Genomic DNA, 15,643 nt, shown 5'->3' on the forward strand with positions numbered 1-15,643 from the left:
GGAGTGGGTGGGAGTTCTGGTTTTTACTCCTACAATTTCATCGCCTCACTATAAAAGACATTTGCAGTCCAGGCACTGAACCTTTGTTACGTCAAATTCAATTGGCCATCTATTTGCTTCACAGAATCTATGTACCTATCTGCTATAGTGGCCTCTTCTGCCTGATATGCCTATTTCACACTGTAATGTCTATCGCTATTGTTGAAATCAATAAAACAAATCTGAAATTAAAAAATACATAAACTATCAAAACACCAAAACGACCCCCATCCCTACCCCCCCCCCCCCCACCCCAGTCCATTTTCCAAAAGCATGCCTGAACATTCCGTCTTTTTGTGAGGCAGAACAACATTCAGGGAATGATCTTCAAGGTACATGTCTCTGTTCAAAATAATGAACAATCTTGAAAGAAATACTACTCAATTTCTCCACACATCGTAGAAATGTGGGCCTTCTGAGTAGTAACTCTTTGAGGTCACAAGGTAAAATATTTTCTGTCATGGCCAAATCAAGACAAATGTTTAGTTACAGATGATTTTTATTTTCAAACAACTGTATAAAACCAAAAAACTGTTCAAGCAGAATTTCCCAACACGACAAATGGTGAAAGAACATACAACTGGAATGTGGGGTAGGTGATGCAGTCACAGGTAGTGTCAAAAAAGGAACCAAAGAATACAATGGTTTACTAAATAATTAAGTGTTTAAAATCGTACTGTTTGCCCTGACTAACGCGAGACAAAGAATATGTGAATATACAGATTTGAGCATATTTCACTGTGTGACTCACACGGACACACAGTTCACATCAGTGCTTGTCCCACAGCGATATTTCATTCTGACTCCCTTCCACTCTCCGGTCTTTCTTCGATGTTTCTAATCTTCTATGTTTTTTGTCAGAAAGTGCAGCTTTTTTTGGCAGACTGCATCAGGACAGGCTTGTGTGCTTCCATGGTCTGCCTTATTTTATTTAGTAATTTATTTTCAGGGTGTGTTCCCTGAGCCATTTTTTTTTTTTACTGTGGGTTCCATCCATTTATTCTTTGTGGATGAGAGGGACATACCCCATGCCCTGTCACAGTGCAGTGACATTGCATCACCTCAATCTGTTACAGTGTTTGTAATGTGGTGAAGTGCAGGTGGTGAAATGTCAGTCAGCAGGAACGGTGCAATAAAAAGGTCTGCTTCTGAATATATCAAATTCAGTGCTAAAAACAACCATTCTCCCCTAGGGGATACAAAATACAGTTAAAGGAATGTGAAGGAAAAAACACACTTCCTGGTCAGTTCCCAGCAAACTCACCCCGGGTTTGAAGGAGGGAAGGCCAAGCCCTACTCCGATGGTAGCTTTATTAGGGTTTACCACAGAGTTATAATGGATGTTACGGTGGTAGCTGACCCGGATTGGCTCATCTTCATTCTTCTGAATACCATGGAAAGTGTTGATTGGTTCTGTTAAAGAAAAAAGTAGACAAAGCATTAGCCACAGGGGTGTTGAAAACAGGAGCTGAATTAAGGCATAAGGGGGAGTATTACGGTCAATAAAATTATTCTTTCTAGAGAGTGCTTCACAGTTGGACAACTTGAATTGTCACTTCTCCTAAATCCCAAATTGCCAAGTCCTAAAATAGCACATGATGTCAACAAAGGGTAGAAGCTAGAAAATGTATTGTGTTGAGCTATCTACGTTAGGTCTAGTACAGGTAATGACAAATACCAGTCCATTGCGTAAAAACAGTGTTAGGTGGACATTTGGTCATAGAATATTGTTTTAAGGGAACCCTACATATTATATCAGGGAAAGCCAATTAACTAGGACTTTGAGAAACTGGCACTTAACTGACAGATGGCCATAGTGGTCTGTTCAATAAATTCAATGGAAGCTGTTGCCACGCAGTCGTCAATAACAACCACTTTAGTTTTCCCTGTGTAGCAAGAATGCACCTCTAATGCTGCGGTGGATGCGGTAGTCCTTACATGAAAGACATCTGCATTAGAAAAACTTTTAAAAAATCCTTCAAAAGCATGCCTTTCAACATCAACTTCTGGAAAGGTTAGTATTTCACTCAGATTTTGAAATCTGCGAGGAAAGCAGATATTTTCCAGATCTATTTCTGACCTGGTTAATGCACTAAATTAGAGGTCTTTTGGTGCTTGAAGCCCTCAGTAGACTCCTATTTAGCAGTGCAAGCAAAGCATTGGCCCTGGTAGATTGTTATGTCTGTCAACAATCCAGACTGCTATCCCGGTGTCTAAATTACCCAAAACAGGATTCTATGGCAAAGTGCTGGTAGGGCTACAATAATTACTAAGCTAAGTCATCCTACCCCCTTACTACTATAAGCCAAAAAAGGAACTGATGCAGTAGCTCACAACACACTGTACTGTTGTCATTCTTATTTAATGTATATGAAACACATTGTGAAAGCCATGCCTCCAGTAGGAATCCAGTTTTACATGTACAGAGATATGTAGCTGATCTTTGTCCCATTGCAACCTCATACCTGAATGACTCTCCTTCAGTTGGTAGAAATCTGAAAAGGTTTTAAAGTTTGATTTATCAGTGATCATCAAGTGTCTTTTTCCATCAAGATGGCTTGCTGTAATGGGTACTTCACCCGGTCCACAACTAAGGTCTAATATTGTCATTCCAAAAGATTTACTGTACAAATAATTGAGATGTTATTAAAGACTAGGAGGAAATATCATTATGCATAATACTTGTATTAGTCACCCCTGAGCAGCAACCATTAAAAGCTCAAAGAACTCAAACATCACAATAACAAGAAGAATGTTCAGTCCCATAAATAGCATGTGACCTCCATCTTTCTCCTCTTTTCATTTGCTCTTTTTTCCTCTTTTGTTGTTTCCCTCCATCCTCTTAATTCTCTACAAAAACAAATATGTAATTTCTCCTCATTTTGTCCAAAATCTTAATTTAAAACTCCCCACTTACTCCTAATCATAACATAGTATAATTTTGTAATCCAAAAATGTACTTATCCCAGAAGGACTGGGAGGGAGGGAGGGCGAAAGCTAGCCTCCTAGTCTTTAATAAAATCTCAAGTATTTTATGTCAAGACAGGAGGCTAGCATTATGCATGCTCAAAGCGTTGTGTAGCATTTTAGGACCCTAGTGTAATTTTCCCGATTCATACCCATATATAGGTATAAATCACTCGACCCTTATATAGGCATAGAAATCAACCATATTTAGACTTCGCCCGTGCAGTCCTAATACGGCATGGCTACTTCCACTAATTCCAAAAATCCACAACGATTTCTTGGAAAATCTCGCCTTCAGCAGTCAGGGACTTCCCCCTGCTTGAATATTGATTTGTCCAAGAACTCATGGATTTCTCAAAGTACTGAGACTCTTCGATGAAGTTATTATGTCCAACCTTACGTCAAACTCGGCACCTTCAAGGTATAAATATGCCCACACTTGCCCTAGCAAGCACACAGTGGTTTGGTGCAGTTCGACTATCTACTTGCCCGACACAGCTCGCTGCAGCAAGTACCGAAGGAAGCCGACCCTCCAGCCGACGCACTGAGAGACGCTGTCTTTTCTCTGGCCGAGAAATCCAGCTCCAGTGTTTCTAAGCTAACCTTGCGGGTTGTTGGGAAATCGAGATCTCCTTCATTCTAAAACCAAGGTACGGAGCTGATTAGACCCTAAGAGAAATCTTGGATAGATTTTGGCAAAATACTAAAACTTAAGCTACACCTCAATTACTTCTTCCCTCGTACTAGACCTAGGTTAGGTACATTGGGGTAGGCGTATTTTAGAAGCACCAGTTGAGTACTTTTAGTATTTATTATTTTATGTATGTAATCTATGGCTTAGAAACCATTTCATGCTTTTACAGTATTATTTCATAATACTATTCTTGCTGTACGCATTATACTTCACAGCCAGTATAACGATTGTAGCAGTTCATTTTTTTTGCATGAGAAAGACTGTTAAATAAATACTTTTATTGAAAACGCCCGTCTCTCTATTTCTCTGCACCTCTGGTGAAAAGAAGCATGCACGATTGACTGAGTGAAATACTTATCTATTGTTTCCGCGACTCTAGAGATATATTTCTCATTCTTGGGAAACAAAGTTGTCATGTTTATGCGGTTGTCAGAAACTAATCCCTTCTTGTGAATTCGAGAAAGTTTCTAGTGACCTCTGAGCTAGCTGGCACTCACAATTAAGTTTAATATATTCGATAGAGACCTAGTAGACAAGTCCTACGTCAAATCTATAGTATATGTTATTCCAATGCGCAGAGCCTATTGGGAATATAGGAACTACACAAGCTTATGTAAAAAGTTTCTTAATATGATCTATTGATTTAAAATAAAAAATAAAACCTCCTGAAAGTTTCAGCAGATGACCAATTGGCCGCTTTCATAATATCTTCCAATCTTCCACCTAACATCTACACCCTACTTGCCATTGCTCCTCTTGCTGTATGAGCTGTAAACTTAGAAACATCCACACCGCGTCTTTCATTGCACATTTAACACATCTTGCAATTGTTGTACTACCAACTGCCTTATAAGGCTTTACTTGCAATCAAACACCGGTTCAACCCCTAAAGCTCTTTTCTCCAACAATCTATTTCCATGTTCTTTAAGACAAAGCACCACACATAACTTTGGGTACTCAAACATGGGATAGAAGACTGAACCAGACATGGTTTTAGTCTTCCTACATACTTCAAAATCAACTCTATTTTGTTGATAAAATCTATGTGATAATTCTAGCGCCTTCACATCTGAAACTCTCCTAAAAGATATAAGACAACAAGGAAGCTAATTTCCATGAAAATTCTCTCACCCCTAAATATTTATTGCTTGGCCACCCTTCAAACAACTTAAAAACGAAATCCACATTCAATAAAGTCTTATACTTCGAATTTGGAGGCCTCATCAATGGAATATCTTTCATCACCCCACACACTAAAGGGTTTTTCCCCAACGGTTACACCTTGTAGGAGAGAATGTCCAGCAGACACTGCTGATCTGTAAAAATTAACTGTTCTATAAGATATTCCTTGCCCAAAGATCTCAGCAAAATAATGTGCTACCTGAAAGTCAGTGTCCAAGGGAATCAAACCCATTTCCATGCACCAACTAAACCACACCTTCCATGACCATCTATACTTTTTTCTTGTACCCGGGGCCCAAGATTCTATGAGTAATTTTGCAGCTGTGCCTGAAAGTTTTTGGAGTCTTCCTCTTAACCGGATATCTTCCATACTAGAAGGCTGAGAGAACTAGATTCCACCAACGGATGCTCTCCCCCCTTCCACGTTCTTCAGAAGACCTTTGAAGGCAACCGCCAACAGAGGTTCTTCCACTGTCAACTCAATCACCTGTGGAAGCCAAGGTTGCGTCTTCCAAAAGGGAGTAACTAAAACATGGCATTTCAGCCTCTTCACCTGCACTAGTACCCTCTGGATCATAGAAAATGGAAAAAACGCAAACCCCTTTAACCCTGTCCTATTCTGTAGGAAAGCGTTCACTGCCATCACCCCTGCATCTGGTCTCCAACTCACATATGCTAACTGGTAGGTCAACCTTGAAACAAACAAATCTACTTCCAATGGACACATTACTTCTAATCCTCTCTGAAATACTACTTCGTTCAGCTTCCAATCGCTGTAATCTGTCATGTACCACATATTCCAATCCACTAAAACATTCTGTTCTCCCGGGAGATACTCTGCTCTCAACCCTATCTTTTGTTCTAAAAAATAAATGTCCCATATTTCCTTTGCCAAATCCGCGAATCCCTTGGACCTTGTTCCTCCCAGCCTGCTTACGTGTGCCACAGCAGTTATATTGTTCATCTTTAACAGAACACACTTGCCCTGTAATCCTGCTTTGAAACTCTTCAAAACAAACAACCCCGCTTTCATTTCCAAACAATTTATATGTTTCTCCTTCTCCAAAGAGGCTCAAAGACCCCCCGCCTAAACGAATTTGTCCCCAACCTGAATTGCTTGCATCTGTTTCCAATACAAAGTCTGGGGCTATCCCAAAAATTGCTCAGCCATACCAGGCCTCCAAGTTCTCTTTCCACTAAAACAACTCCTCTCTTGCCTCCTCTGAAATGGAGGTCTCGTGTCCATACCACAGACCCTTCGCTAAGCCTGCACTTTTTAAACACAAGGTCCTGTAAGATCGCTTGAATAGATTAGGAAAGCAAACCAATCACTCGTGCAAAATCCCTTAATTTCACCCTTTTTCTCATTACTGATTGTACTTCATGTTTTATCTTTTTCACCTTCTTCTCCGGAAGATATAACTGACTTGACAGTATCTACTACAAACCCTAAAAATTCCAGATTCTGCTCAGGACTCAAAATTGATTTCTCCATGTTCACCACACAACCAAAACTCTCCCAACAATTCTTTCAGCATAGCCAATTGTTCTTCTAATTCCACAATCTCCTGACTCATCAACAATAGATTGTTGGGATAAATGATCATTCTTACCCTTCTCTCTCTTAGAAAACCAACTACCGGTCTCATCAACTTTGTAAAACACCATGGGGCAAATGATAGCCCAATAGGTCAACTCTGAAACTGATATAGTTGACCCTTCCATCGAAACCGCAGAAAGTTCTGACTCTTTCGCTAGTGGGATTGTGAAATATGAATCTTTTGGATCCATTTTCACCATCCAATCCTTTTCTTGCAGAATACCTCATAAGGAGTAGTTTCTGTCCTGTAACTCCAGTTCTGTAGTAGGGGTATCTGTTATAATCATTATCTAGTGAATAGTCCCGCCCATGTGCGTGGACCCCGGCAATCAAAAATAATCTCTTAAATTGTCAAAATAATGCAGAAACTGCAAAGACACTTAAGAGAGAATTTAAAGACAAATAATGCAGCCTATATCCACAGGCTACACTGTCCAGTACTTCAACTAGAAAATTCCACCAAAAAACACCACACACAACACAGCCTGCCAGTTTCTACAATAGAGAAACTTGCCTCCCCCAGTCAAAGTCTCTGGAATGATAGAGAGGAAGGTAGGGACAGACAAGCCCCATAGGCTGCCATTATGTGGCTTAAATAGGATACTGTGCCTTTAAGAGAACTTTCCAGAACTTCTCCCAGTATCCCAGAATGCATAGCAGGTCCCTCTACTTTCAGTTCTTATTGAAGGCGAAGCACGCCAGACCTGTCGCATTCCTTACATGATGAAATATCTCCACCGGGGAGGAGGGCGGGCGCTTATGACTATAACAGATACCCCTACTACAGAACTGGAGTTACAGGACAAACTACTCCTTCTGTAGTAGGGGATCTCTGTGTATAGTCATAATCTAGTGAATAGAATGGCAAGCCCATCCCCACATCAAAGCGGCGGTGGAGAATAAACACATAACGCCACTACTGTGCGAACAAATTCCGCAGCGAAGCCTGCCCAACCTGAGCGTCTGCCCTGGCGTCAGTATCCACGCAGTAATGCTTAGCAAAGGTATGAACCGACTTCCAAGTGGCTGCCTTGCAGATTTCAGCAATCGGCACGTTACGGAGCAGAGCCGTCGTGGCAGCTTTGCCCCTGGTGGAATGAGCCTTAGGCTTACCTCCTAAGGTCTTATTTGCCTTTTGGTAACATAATTGTATGCAGGACACAATCCACCTAGAGATGGACTGCTTAGAGGTCGCAAGACCCGTCCTGACCGATCCGTAATTGATGAACAACTGGTCAGACCTACGAATATCTTTGGTTTTATCCAGATAAAATTTCAACACCCTCCTAACATCCAGGGAATGGAGAGACCTCTCCGCTGGGGATGAAGGGTTCTGAAAAAACGTAGGCAAAGTTATGGTCTGGTTGACATGAAAATCAGAAATAACCTTGGGAAGAAATTTAGGGCGAGTACGCATAACAACCTTAGCAGCATGAAATACAGTATAAGGTTCATTACAACACAACGCCTGAATTTCACTCACCCTGCGGGCCGATGTAATGGCCACGAGGAACGCCGCCTTCCAGGACAGGGGCTGCAACGAAGCCTTATGAATAGGTTCAAAAGGTTCCTTCATCAACCTGGACAGCACCACATTCAATTCCCATGAAGGCGAGGGAAGCCTGACAGGAGGGAATACTCTCGGCAACCCTTCCAGAAAGTCTTTGATCACAGGGATCTGGAAAAAGGAAGTCTGTGAAGGGCATTTCCTGTAGGCAGTCAATGCAGCCAGATGAACCTTAATGGAATGCACATTAAGGCCAGACTGCGCCAAGTGTAAAAGGTAAGGGAGGATGACATCTTCCTTACAGGTCGTAGGGTCATGGTTCTTAGACTGGCACCAGATACAAAACATCTTCCACTTGTAAGCATATGAAGTCCGAGTGGAAGGTCTCTTAGACTCCTTCAGTATGTCCATGCAATCATCGGGCAGATTCAGATGGCCATATTGCACTATCTCAGGAGCCATGCAGCCAAACTCAAAGACGAGAGGTTGGGGTGTAACATCCGTCCCCCGAACTTCGTGAGAAGGTCCGGCCTGCACGGCAACCGAATGTGAGGAAGGAGAGACCGGTGAAGTAGGTCCGTGAACCACCACTGCCTAGGCCACTCCGGGGCGATGAGTATCATCCGAGCCCTGGACCGGGCCAGCTTGATGAGCACCGCTGGAATCAGGGGAATGGGAGGAAAGGCGTACAGAAAGCTGTTCGTCCAGTTGATCCATAACGCATTCCCCAGCGTCCCCTGCTGGAAGTACCTGGAGGCGAAGTTTCTGCACTTGCTGTTTTCGGCGGTGGCGAACAAATCTACGTCTGGAGTTTCCCACTGTGCGAAGACTTCTCCTAGTACTTCGTCGTTTATGACCCATTCGTGGTTTTCCTGAACCAGTCTGCTCAGTGCGTCTGCCTGAACATTCTGTACACCTGGTAGATGGGTGGCCGTTATCGTCAGTCCTCTGGCTAGGAGCCAGTGCCAGATCGTCTGCGCCTCCTGTGACCGAGTGCGTGATCTCGAGCCCCCCCTGCTTGTTGAGGTAATACATCGTGGTGGTATTGTCCGTCTGTACAAGCAGAGAGTTGGTCCGGAAGGACGGAAGAAAGGCCTTCAGCACCAAGTGAACAGCCCTGAGTTCCAGGAAATTGATGTGATACGTGGCCTCCATCGGCGACCATGTACCTTGAATCTGTAGAGTCCCGGAGTGCGCTCCCCATCCCAGGAGAGAAGCATCCGTCACAACAGTCTGCGTGGGAATGTCCTTGTGAAAGGGAACCCCTCTGAGGAGATTCTCCGCCGAACACCACCACTTCAGAGACTGAAGAGCATGCAGCGACAGTCGAATCTTGTCGTCCCAAGATCCTTTCCTCTGATACCACTGGTCCTCCAAGCACTCCTGCAGCGGTCTCATGTGCAGCCGTGTGTGTGGCGTCAGGAAGATACAAGAGGCCATCGATCCCAGTAGAGAAGACACCGTCCTCACTGTTGTAGATGGAGTGGTCATAAGAGCCTAAGCCTTCCGAAGGAGTGATAATCGTCGCTCTTCCGAAGGAGACACGCTTGCTGACAGCATATTGATGGAGGCTCCCAAGTACTGTATGCATTGGACCGGAGTCGGGACAGACTTGGCCATGTTGATGTGCAGCCCCAGTTTGTTCAAGAGAACGCACGTCTTCTGGAAGTGTGCTCGCGCTTCCGAGAAGGAGGATGCCTTGATCAACCAATCGTCCAGGTACGGGTAGACGAACACCTTGTTCTTCCTCAGGTGTGCTGCTACCACCGCCATGCACTTCGAGAATGTTCTCGGCGCAGACTTCAGTCCGAATGGGAGTACTGTGTATTGATAGTGATTGGTGCCGACTTGGAACCGCAGGAACTTCCTGTGTTTGTGTGCAATGGGCACATGGAAGTAAGCATCCTGTAGGTCTATAGCGCATAGCCAGTCTCCCCGTTGCAACTGAGGGTAAATCTGATGCAACGACAGCATGCAAAACTTTTCCCTGTGAATCCATTTGTTTGCCTGCCGCAAGTCCAGAATGGGCCTGAACTCGTTCTTGTCCTTCTTGCGAACCAGAAAGAACCCGGAGTACAGTCCTCTTCCTCTCTGAGACAGAGGTACGTCTTCTATCGCCCTTTTCCTCAACAGGATATCCGCTTCCGCCTGAAGCTCGCGCAGCTGAAACTGCGAGCTGACCGGGGGAATTGCTGGAGGAGGGCTGGTGAACCGCAGACTGTATCCATTGCAAACAATTTTCAGCACCCACTTGTCCGGAGTAATTTTTCTCCACTCTGCCAGAAAAAATTGAATGCTTCCCCCTACCGGAGTGGGTAACAGATCCGGGGGAAGTAGGTTCCTAGGGCCTAGACCCAGCCTGGCCCTTGGGCGCTGGGGCCGACTGCTGGCCTCCTCTGCCCTTCTGGCGCTTCTGGAACGGCTTACGGAACTGGTGTTGCTGTTGTGATTGCCCCGAAGCCTGGCCCCGTCCTCGGCCTTGCCCGCCGAACCGCCGTTGGAAAGGGCGGTACGTCTTCTTGGTCTCTTTAGGCTTATCCAAACCCACAGCCGTTAGCGTCTCGGCCTCCGCCTTCATGCGGGCCATCTCATCGTCCGCGTGCTTCCCGAAGAGGGTCTCACCGGAGAATGGTAGGTTGGCCACCCTCTGCTGTGCGTCCGGTTTCAGGGACGTAAGCCGGAGCCATGCGTGGCGTCGTTGGTTGACTCCATGGCAAAATCCGTGAGCAGCCAACAGGGAAGAGTCCGCTGCAGCGCTAATCTGGTTCGCCACCAGCATCCCCTCACTCAGCACTTCCATGAAGTCCTCACGCTTCTCCCGGGGTAAATGTTCTGCAAACCTCTCGAGGGAGTCCCAGAGGGCACGGTCGCATCGGCCCAACAGCGCCGTGGCACTCGCAGCTTTCATGGAGGTAGCAGAGGTTCCACAGACTTTCCTCCCCGCCAAATCCATCCACCTGGACTCCTTATCCGGGGGGACCGTGGAGGACTGAGTGGTGGCATGCTGCTTGCGGGCCGCCGTCACAATGACAGAGTCAGGAGGGGGTTCCGTTCTCAGGAAGGCCGGATCCGAATCGGGAGCCCGGTACTTCTTAAGCAACCTCGATGGAGCCGCCCTCGTCACCGCAGAGGTGAGAAACAGGGCCATAGCCGGTTCCTCCAGGCCCGGCACCAGAGGCAGGAGAGGACAAGACAGGTGTTTTTGATGTAAAGTCTCAAAAATGACTGACATCTTCGGAGTAGGCACCGTCAGGGATATGCCCAGCTTCGCAGCGCCCCTTAAAAGGACGTCATGGAACGCCACCAGATCATCTATCGGGGACACTCTCGTGTCCGGTGACCCCGATAGGGTAGGAGAATAATCCCTGGTCCCAGAGGACCTCGTGTGTGAGCGAGATTCGCGCCTCCTATGGCGGCGTCTCGACCTCGTGGATGATCTGCATCGCGATCTTTCCCTTCTCCCAGAGCGAGAGCGAGACCGAGACCTGCCCGCCCGTGGCCGCTCCGTCGGTTTACGTGGAGGGTCTTCCTTGGCTCCTCACGGGGTTTCTGTTTTATGGGTCCCCTTCGGAGGAACAGGCAGAGACGGCAGGGAAGTGGACCTCGGCGGAGGAACCTTCGGCTGCGGGGTGGGCCCATGCGGAGGGACCGTAGGTGGTCGAGGGTCTCTTGAAGGGAGTGGACGTTTGGGTGGAGGGTCCTGCTTAGGAACAGGAGGAGGAGTCGGAGTCCTAGGCCGAGATGGTGTGTACACCTCTGAGTACACCGAGCCCGGTGACCCCTTAGGCGAAGGGTGCGGAGAGCCAGCCCCATCAGCAGGTGACCGCTTCCTCTTGCGTCCTCCACTTGAAGCAGCGTGACTTCTGGGACTAGAATCCCTCTTGCGCCGTTTTGGAGAGGCTGACCGACTCTTAGACGCTGACCGCTGTCTGCTCGACGCAGAGCGTCGCTTTTCTGGCGTGGACGCTTCCTCGACTCCGGCGTCGATCGCCGTCTCCTCGGCGTCGACCCTCTTGTCCTAGTCGACCTCTTCTTCCGCGACGTCGTACGCCGCCACCTCGACGACGAGCATTTCGTCTTCGACGATGAACGTCGCCGTCTTCTTGATGCTCTCGACGTCGAGGAGCCCCTCGACGTTGACCAGTGCTTCGACGACGATCGACGGTGTCGCCTCGACGGCGAGCGTCGATGCCGCCTCGACGGCGAGCGTCGAAGCCGCCTCGACGGCGAGCGTCGATGCCGCCTCGACGGCGAGCGTCGATGCCGCCTCGACGGCGAGCGTCGATGCCGCCTCGACGGCGAGCGTCGATGCCGCCTCGACGGCGAGCGTCGATGCTGGTCACTTCGCCTTCGGCAGGAAGACCTAGACGTCGACGGTGGCTTCGACGGCGACTTCTCCATGATCTTCGACGTCGAGCCGTCACGTCTTCTCGACCCAGAGCCCCGGGGAGAAGAAGAGGAGCACACCGCCGTCATCCCTCTCGACGTCGTCGAAGCAATCGACGCCGACGGAGACCGGGACCGTTTGCTGGACTTCCTGCCCCTGGGGAGCCCCCCAGAGGCCTCAGCAGAGGCAGAGGGAGCCTTCCCAGCCTGCCTAGACCCACCTGCAGCCGCCTCTCCTCAAGGCCAGAAAGCATTATCTTCAGCCTGTCCCTCAGAGTCCTAGCAGAAAACTGCTGACAGATGACACAATCCTCAGGGACATGATCTTCAGGGAGGCACACGATGCAGACATCATGGGATCACTCTTGGCCTTCTTCCTCCCACATGCTGGGCACTTATCAAAAAGGCCAGGCATTTTAGAGCCCTAAAACAGCACAAAAAAGAGAAACACCAAGAAGTAAACTGCAACACTTTTAGAACTCAAAAGTGCCAAATATCCAATAAACCCTTGAAAAAAGGGAGAGCTCAATGCCAGGGTCCTGTAAGCAGGAGCCGGAAAAAAGAACTGAAAGTAGAGGGACCTGCTATGCATTCTGGGATACTGGGAGAAGTTCTGGAAAGTTCTCTTAAAGGCACAGTAAGGAAATGCAGCCTATACACAGGCTACACTGTCCAGTACTTCAACTAGAAATTCCACCAAAACAACCACACAAACAGCACAGCTTGCCCAGTTTCCTCACAGAGAAAGCTTGCCTCTACCAGGAAAAGCATCTGGAATGATAGAGAGGAAGGTATGGACAGACAAGCCCCGTAGGCTGCCATTATGTGGCTCAAATAGGATACTGTGCCTTTAAGAAAACTTTCCAGAACTCTCAGTATCCCAGAGTGCACAGCAGGTCCCTTTTACTTTCAGTTCTTTTTGAAGGCTTAACACGCCAGACCTGTAGCATTCCGAACATTAACATCTTACTCCACCGGAGAGGAGGGCGGGCGCTTATGACTACAACAGAGATATCCCTACTACAGAACTGGAGTTACAGGACAGAAACTACTCCTTCTGTAGTAGGGGATCTCTGTGTATAGTCATAATCTAGTGAATAGAATGGCAAGCCCATCCCCACACCAAAGCGGCGGTGGAGAAATGAAGTACAACACCACTACTGTGCGAACCGATTTCGCAGCGAAGCCTACCCAACCTGAGCGTCTGTCCTGGCATCAGTGTCCAGACAGTAATGCTTAGCAAAGGTATGGACCGACTTCCAAGTGGCCGCCTTGCAGATTTCTGCAATTGGAACATTCTGGGATACTGAGAGTGTTCTGGAAAGTTTTCTTAAAGGCACAGTATCCTATTTGAGCCACACAATGGCAGCCTATGGGGCTTGTCTGTCCATACCTTCCTCTCTATCATTCCAGAGGCTTTTGCTGGTAGAGGCAAGCTTTCTCTGTGAGGAAACTGGGCAAGCTGTGCTGTTTGTGTGGTTGTTTTGGTGGAATTTCTAGTTGAAGTACTGGACAGTGTAAATTCTCTCTTAAGTGTCTTTGCAGTTCTGCATTTTTTGACAATTTAAGAGATTATTTTTGATTGCTCCGGGGTCCACGCACATCGGCGGGACTATTCACTAGATTATGACTATGCACAGAGATCCCATCTACAGAAACTAGGCTCTGTAGTTTGCCCTCTCCTACCAGCCCACCCATAAAAACTATTGTTTGCAAATACTCTCCTCATTGAAGAATCCGTCTTAACCAGGCAATGTATGTACGTAATTTGTTAAAGACTACACCCTCCCATCGCCAAACAGTAAACTATGGGCATCCTCATTTGATTCTTTATTAGCTAAATCCCCTAGTTTTGGATTTATGTGCATAAGCAGTTTTCCGCCTTTCTGCATTCGTGTTCCCTAAAACACAAATGGCTCTCGGACACCAACCACACAACAGACACAAATCTCGATATAAGCCTCTTCCACAGCATCAAAGATTTTTGCCAAGGGTCCCAAAACGTCAAACACTTTATCCTGACCCTGTTTTAGGGATGTTCCAACCCTTTCTTCCGGTTCTTGCCCAGCTTAAACAGATATGTTAATAGCTCTGGATCCGAATTTAGTCAATAATTAGCCTCGAGCATTCTGCTTGCATAACATTTCTCTTATCCTTTTCTGATGGTTTCCTAATTTTTGCCTTTATGTAATCCGGCGATACCAAAGGGGATGATGGACGGAACGTTGGAGCAAATTAAACACTCACCCCCAGTCAACTGATCTGGGTTTATTCCATCATCATTCTTTAGCTCACTCCACCACCCCAGTTGAGACATGGCAATATGCAAATCAGTCTGACCCTGTGCCTCATGGGAACAGTCCAGCCCGAACTGCCAAGCCATGTCTTCCCAGGACCGGAAACAAGCATCCTGGGACTAAAGTTATTGCTTTGTTCGCCCTAAGTTGGCAGGGTATGCCCAGACGAGGATCCCTTGCTCACTTTGCCACTGGATTCAAGGTAGCCTGGCTGATGACGGCTGATTGTCCAGAAACCGGTTCCAGGATGCTTGTTTCACGCCCAGGGAAGACATGGCTTGGCAGTTCGGGCTGGACTGTTCCCAGGAGGCACAGGGTTAGACTGATTTGCATTTGGCCGTGTCTGAGCTGGGGTGGTGGAGTGAGCTAAAGAATGATGGGTTAAACCCAGATCAGTTGACTGGGGGTGAGTATTTGATTTGCTCAAGCACTCCGTCCATCATCCCCTTTGGCATTGCTTTGTTCGCCCTAAGTTGGCAGGGCATGCCCAGACGTGGGTCCCTTGCTCACTTTGCCACTGGATTCAAGCTAGCTTGGCGGATGACGGCTGATTAGCCAGAAACCCTCCCAGGATGCTTGTTTCCAGTCCAGAGAAGACATGGCTTGGCAGTTCGGGCTGGACTGTTCCCATGAGGCACAGGGTCAGACTGATTTGCATATGGCCATGTCTGAACTGGGGTGGTGGAGTGAGCTAAAGAATGATGATGGATTAAACCCAGATCAGTTGACTGGGGGTGAGTGTTTGATTTGCTCAAGCGCTCCGTCCATCATCCCCTTTGGTATTGCTTTATCTAATCCGGAACGTGGTCCAAAGGCCACCAATCCTTACCTCTAGGATGTCTAATCTCTTTTGGACCAAAAAGTAGCTCCCCTAAAGGATCAACTACAATTTCTTTATTTTTCACTTTACTACTATTCTCATTTTGGTCCTCCAACCCATCCTTATATTCCAAATCAAGAATATATTCTTA

At 46.9% G+C, this 15,643-nt stretch overlaps 1 protein-coding gene across 3 annotated transcripts in view; it reads right to left on the reverse strand.

Annotated features, from left to right (window-relative positions):
• Positions 1–15,643, reverse strand: part of OTUD5 (OTU deubiquitinase 5) — a 456,714-nt gene that overhangs the window by 210,047 nt on the left and 231,024 nt on the right. For all 3 annotated transcript variants that reach the window (XM_086940296.1, XM_086940294.1, XM_086940295.1), the window contains exon 5: positions 1,304–1,452. In XM_086940296.1, the coding sequence (XP_086796422.1) occupies positions 1,304–1,452 (149 nt within the window). The remainder of the gene's footprint in view (positions 1–1,303; positions 1,453–15,643) is intronic.

Source organism: Lissotriton vulgaris, chromosome 10, assembly GCF_964263255.1.
Source record: "Lissotriton vulgaris chromosome 10, aLisVul1.2, whole genome shotgun sequence".
Classification (NCBI taxonomy): Eukaryota; Metazoa; Chordata; class Amphibia; order Caudata; family Salamandridae; genus Lissotriton; species Lissotriton vulgaris.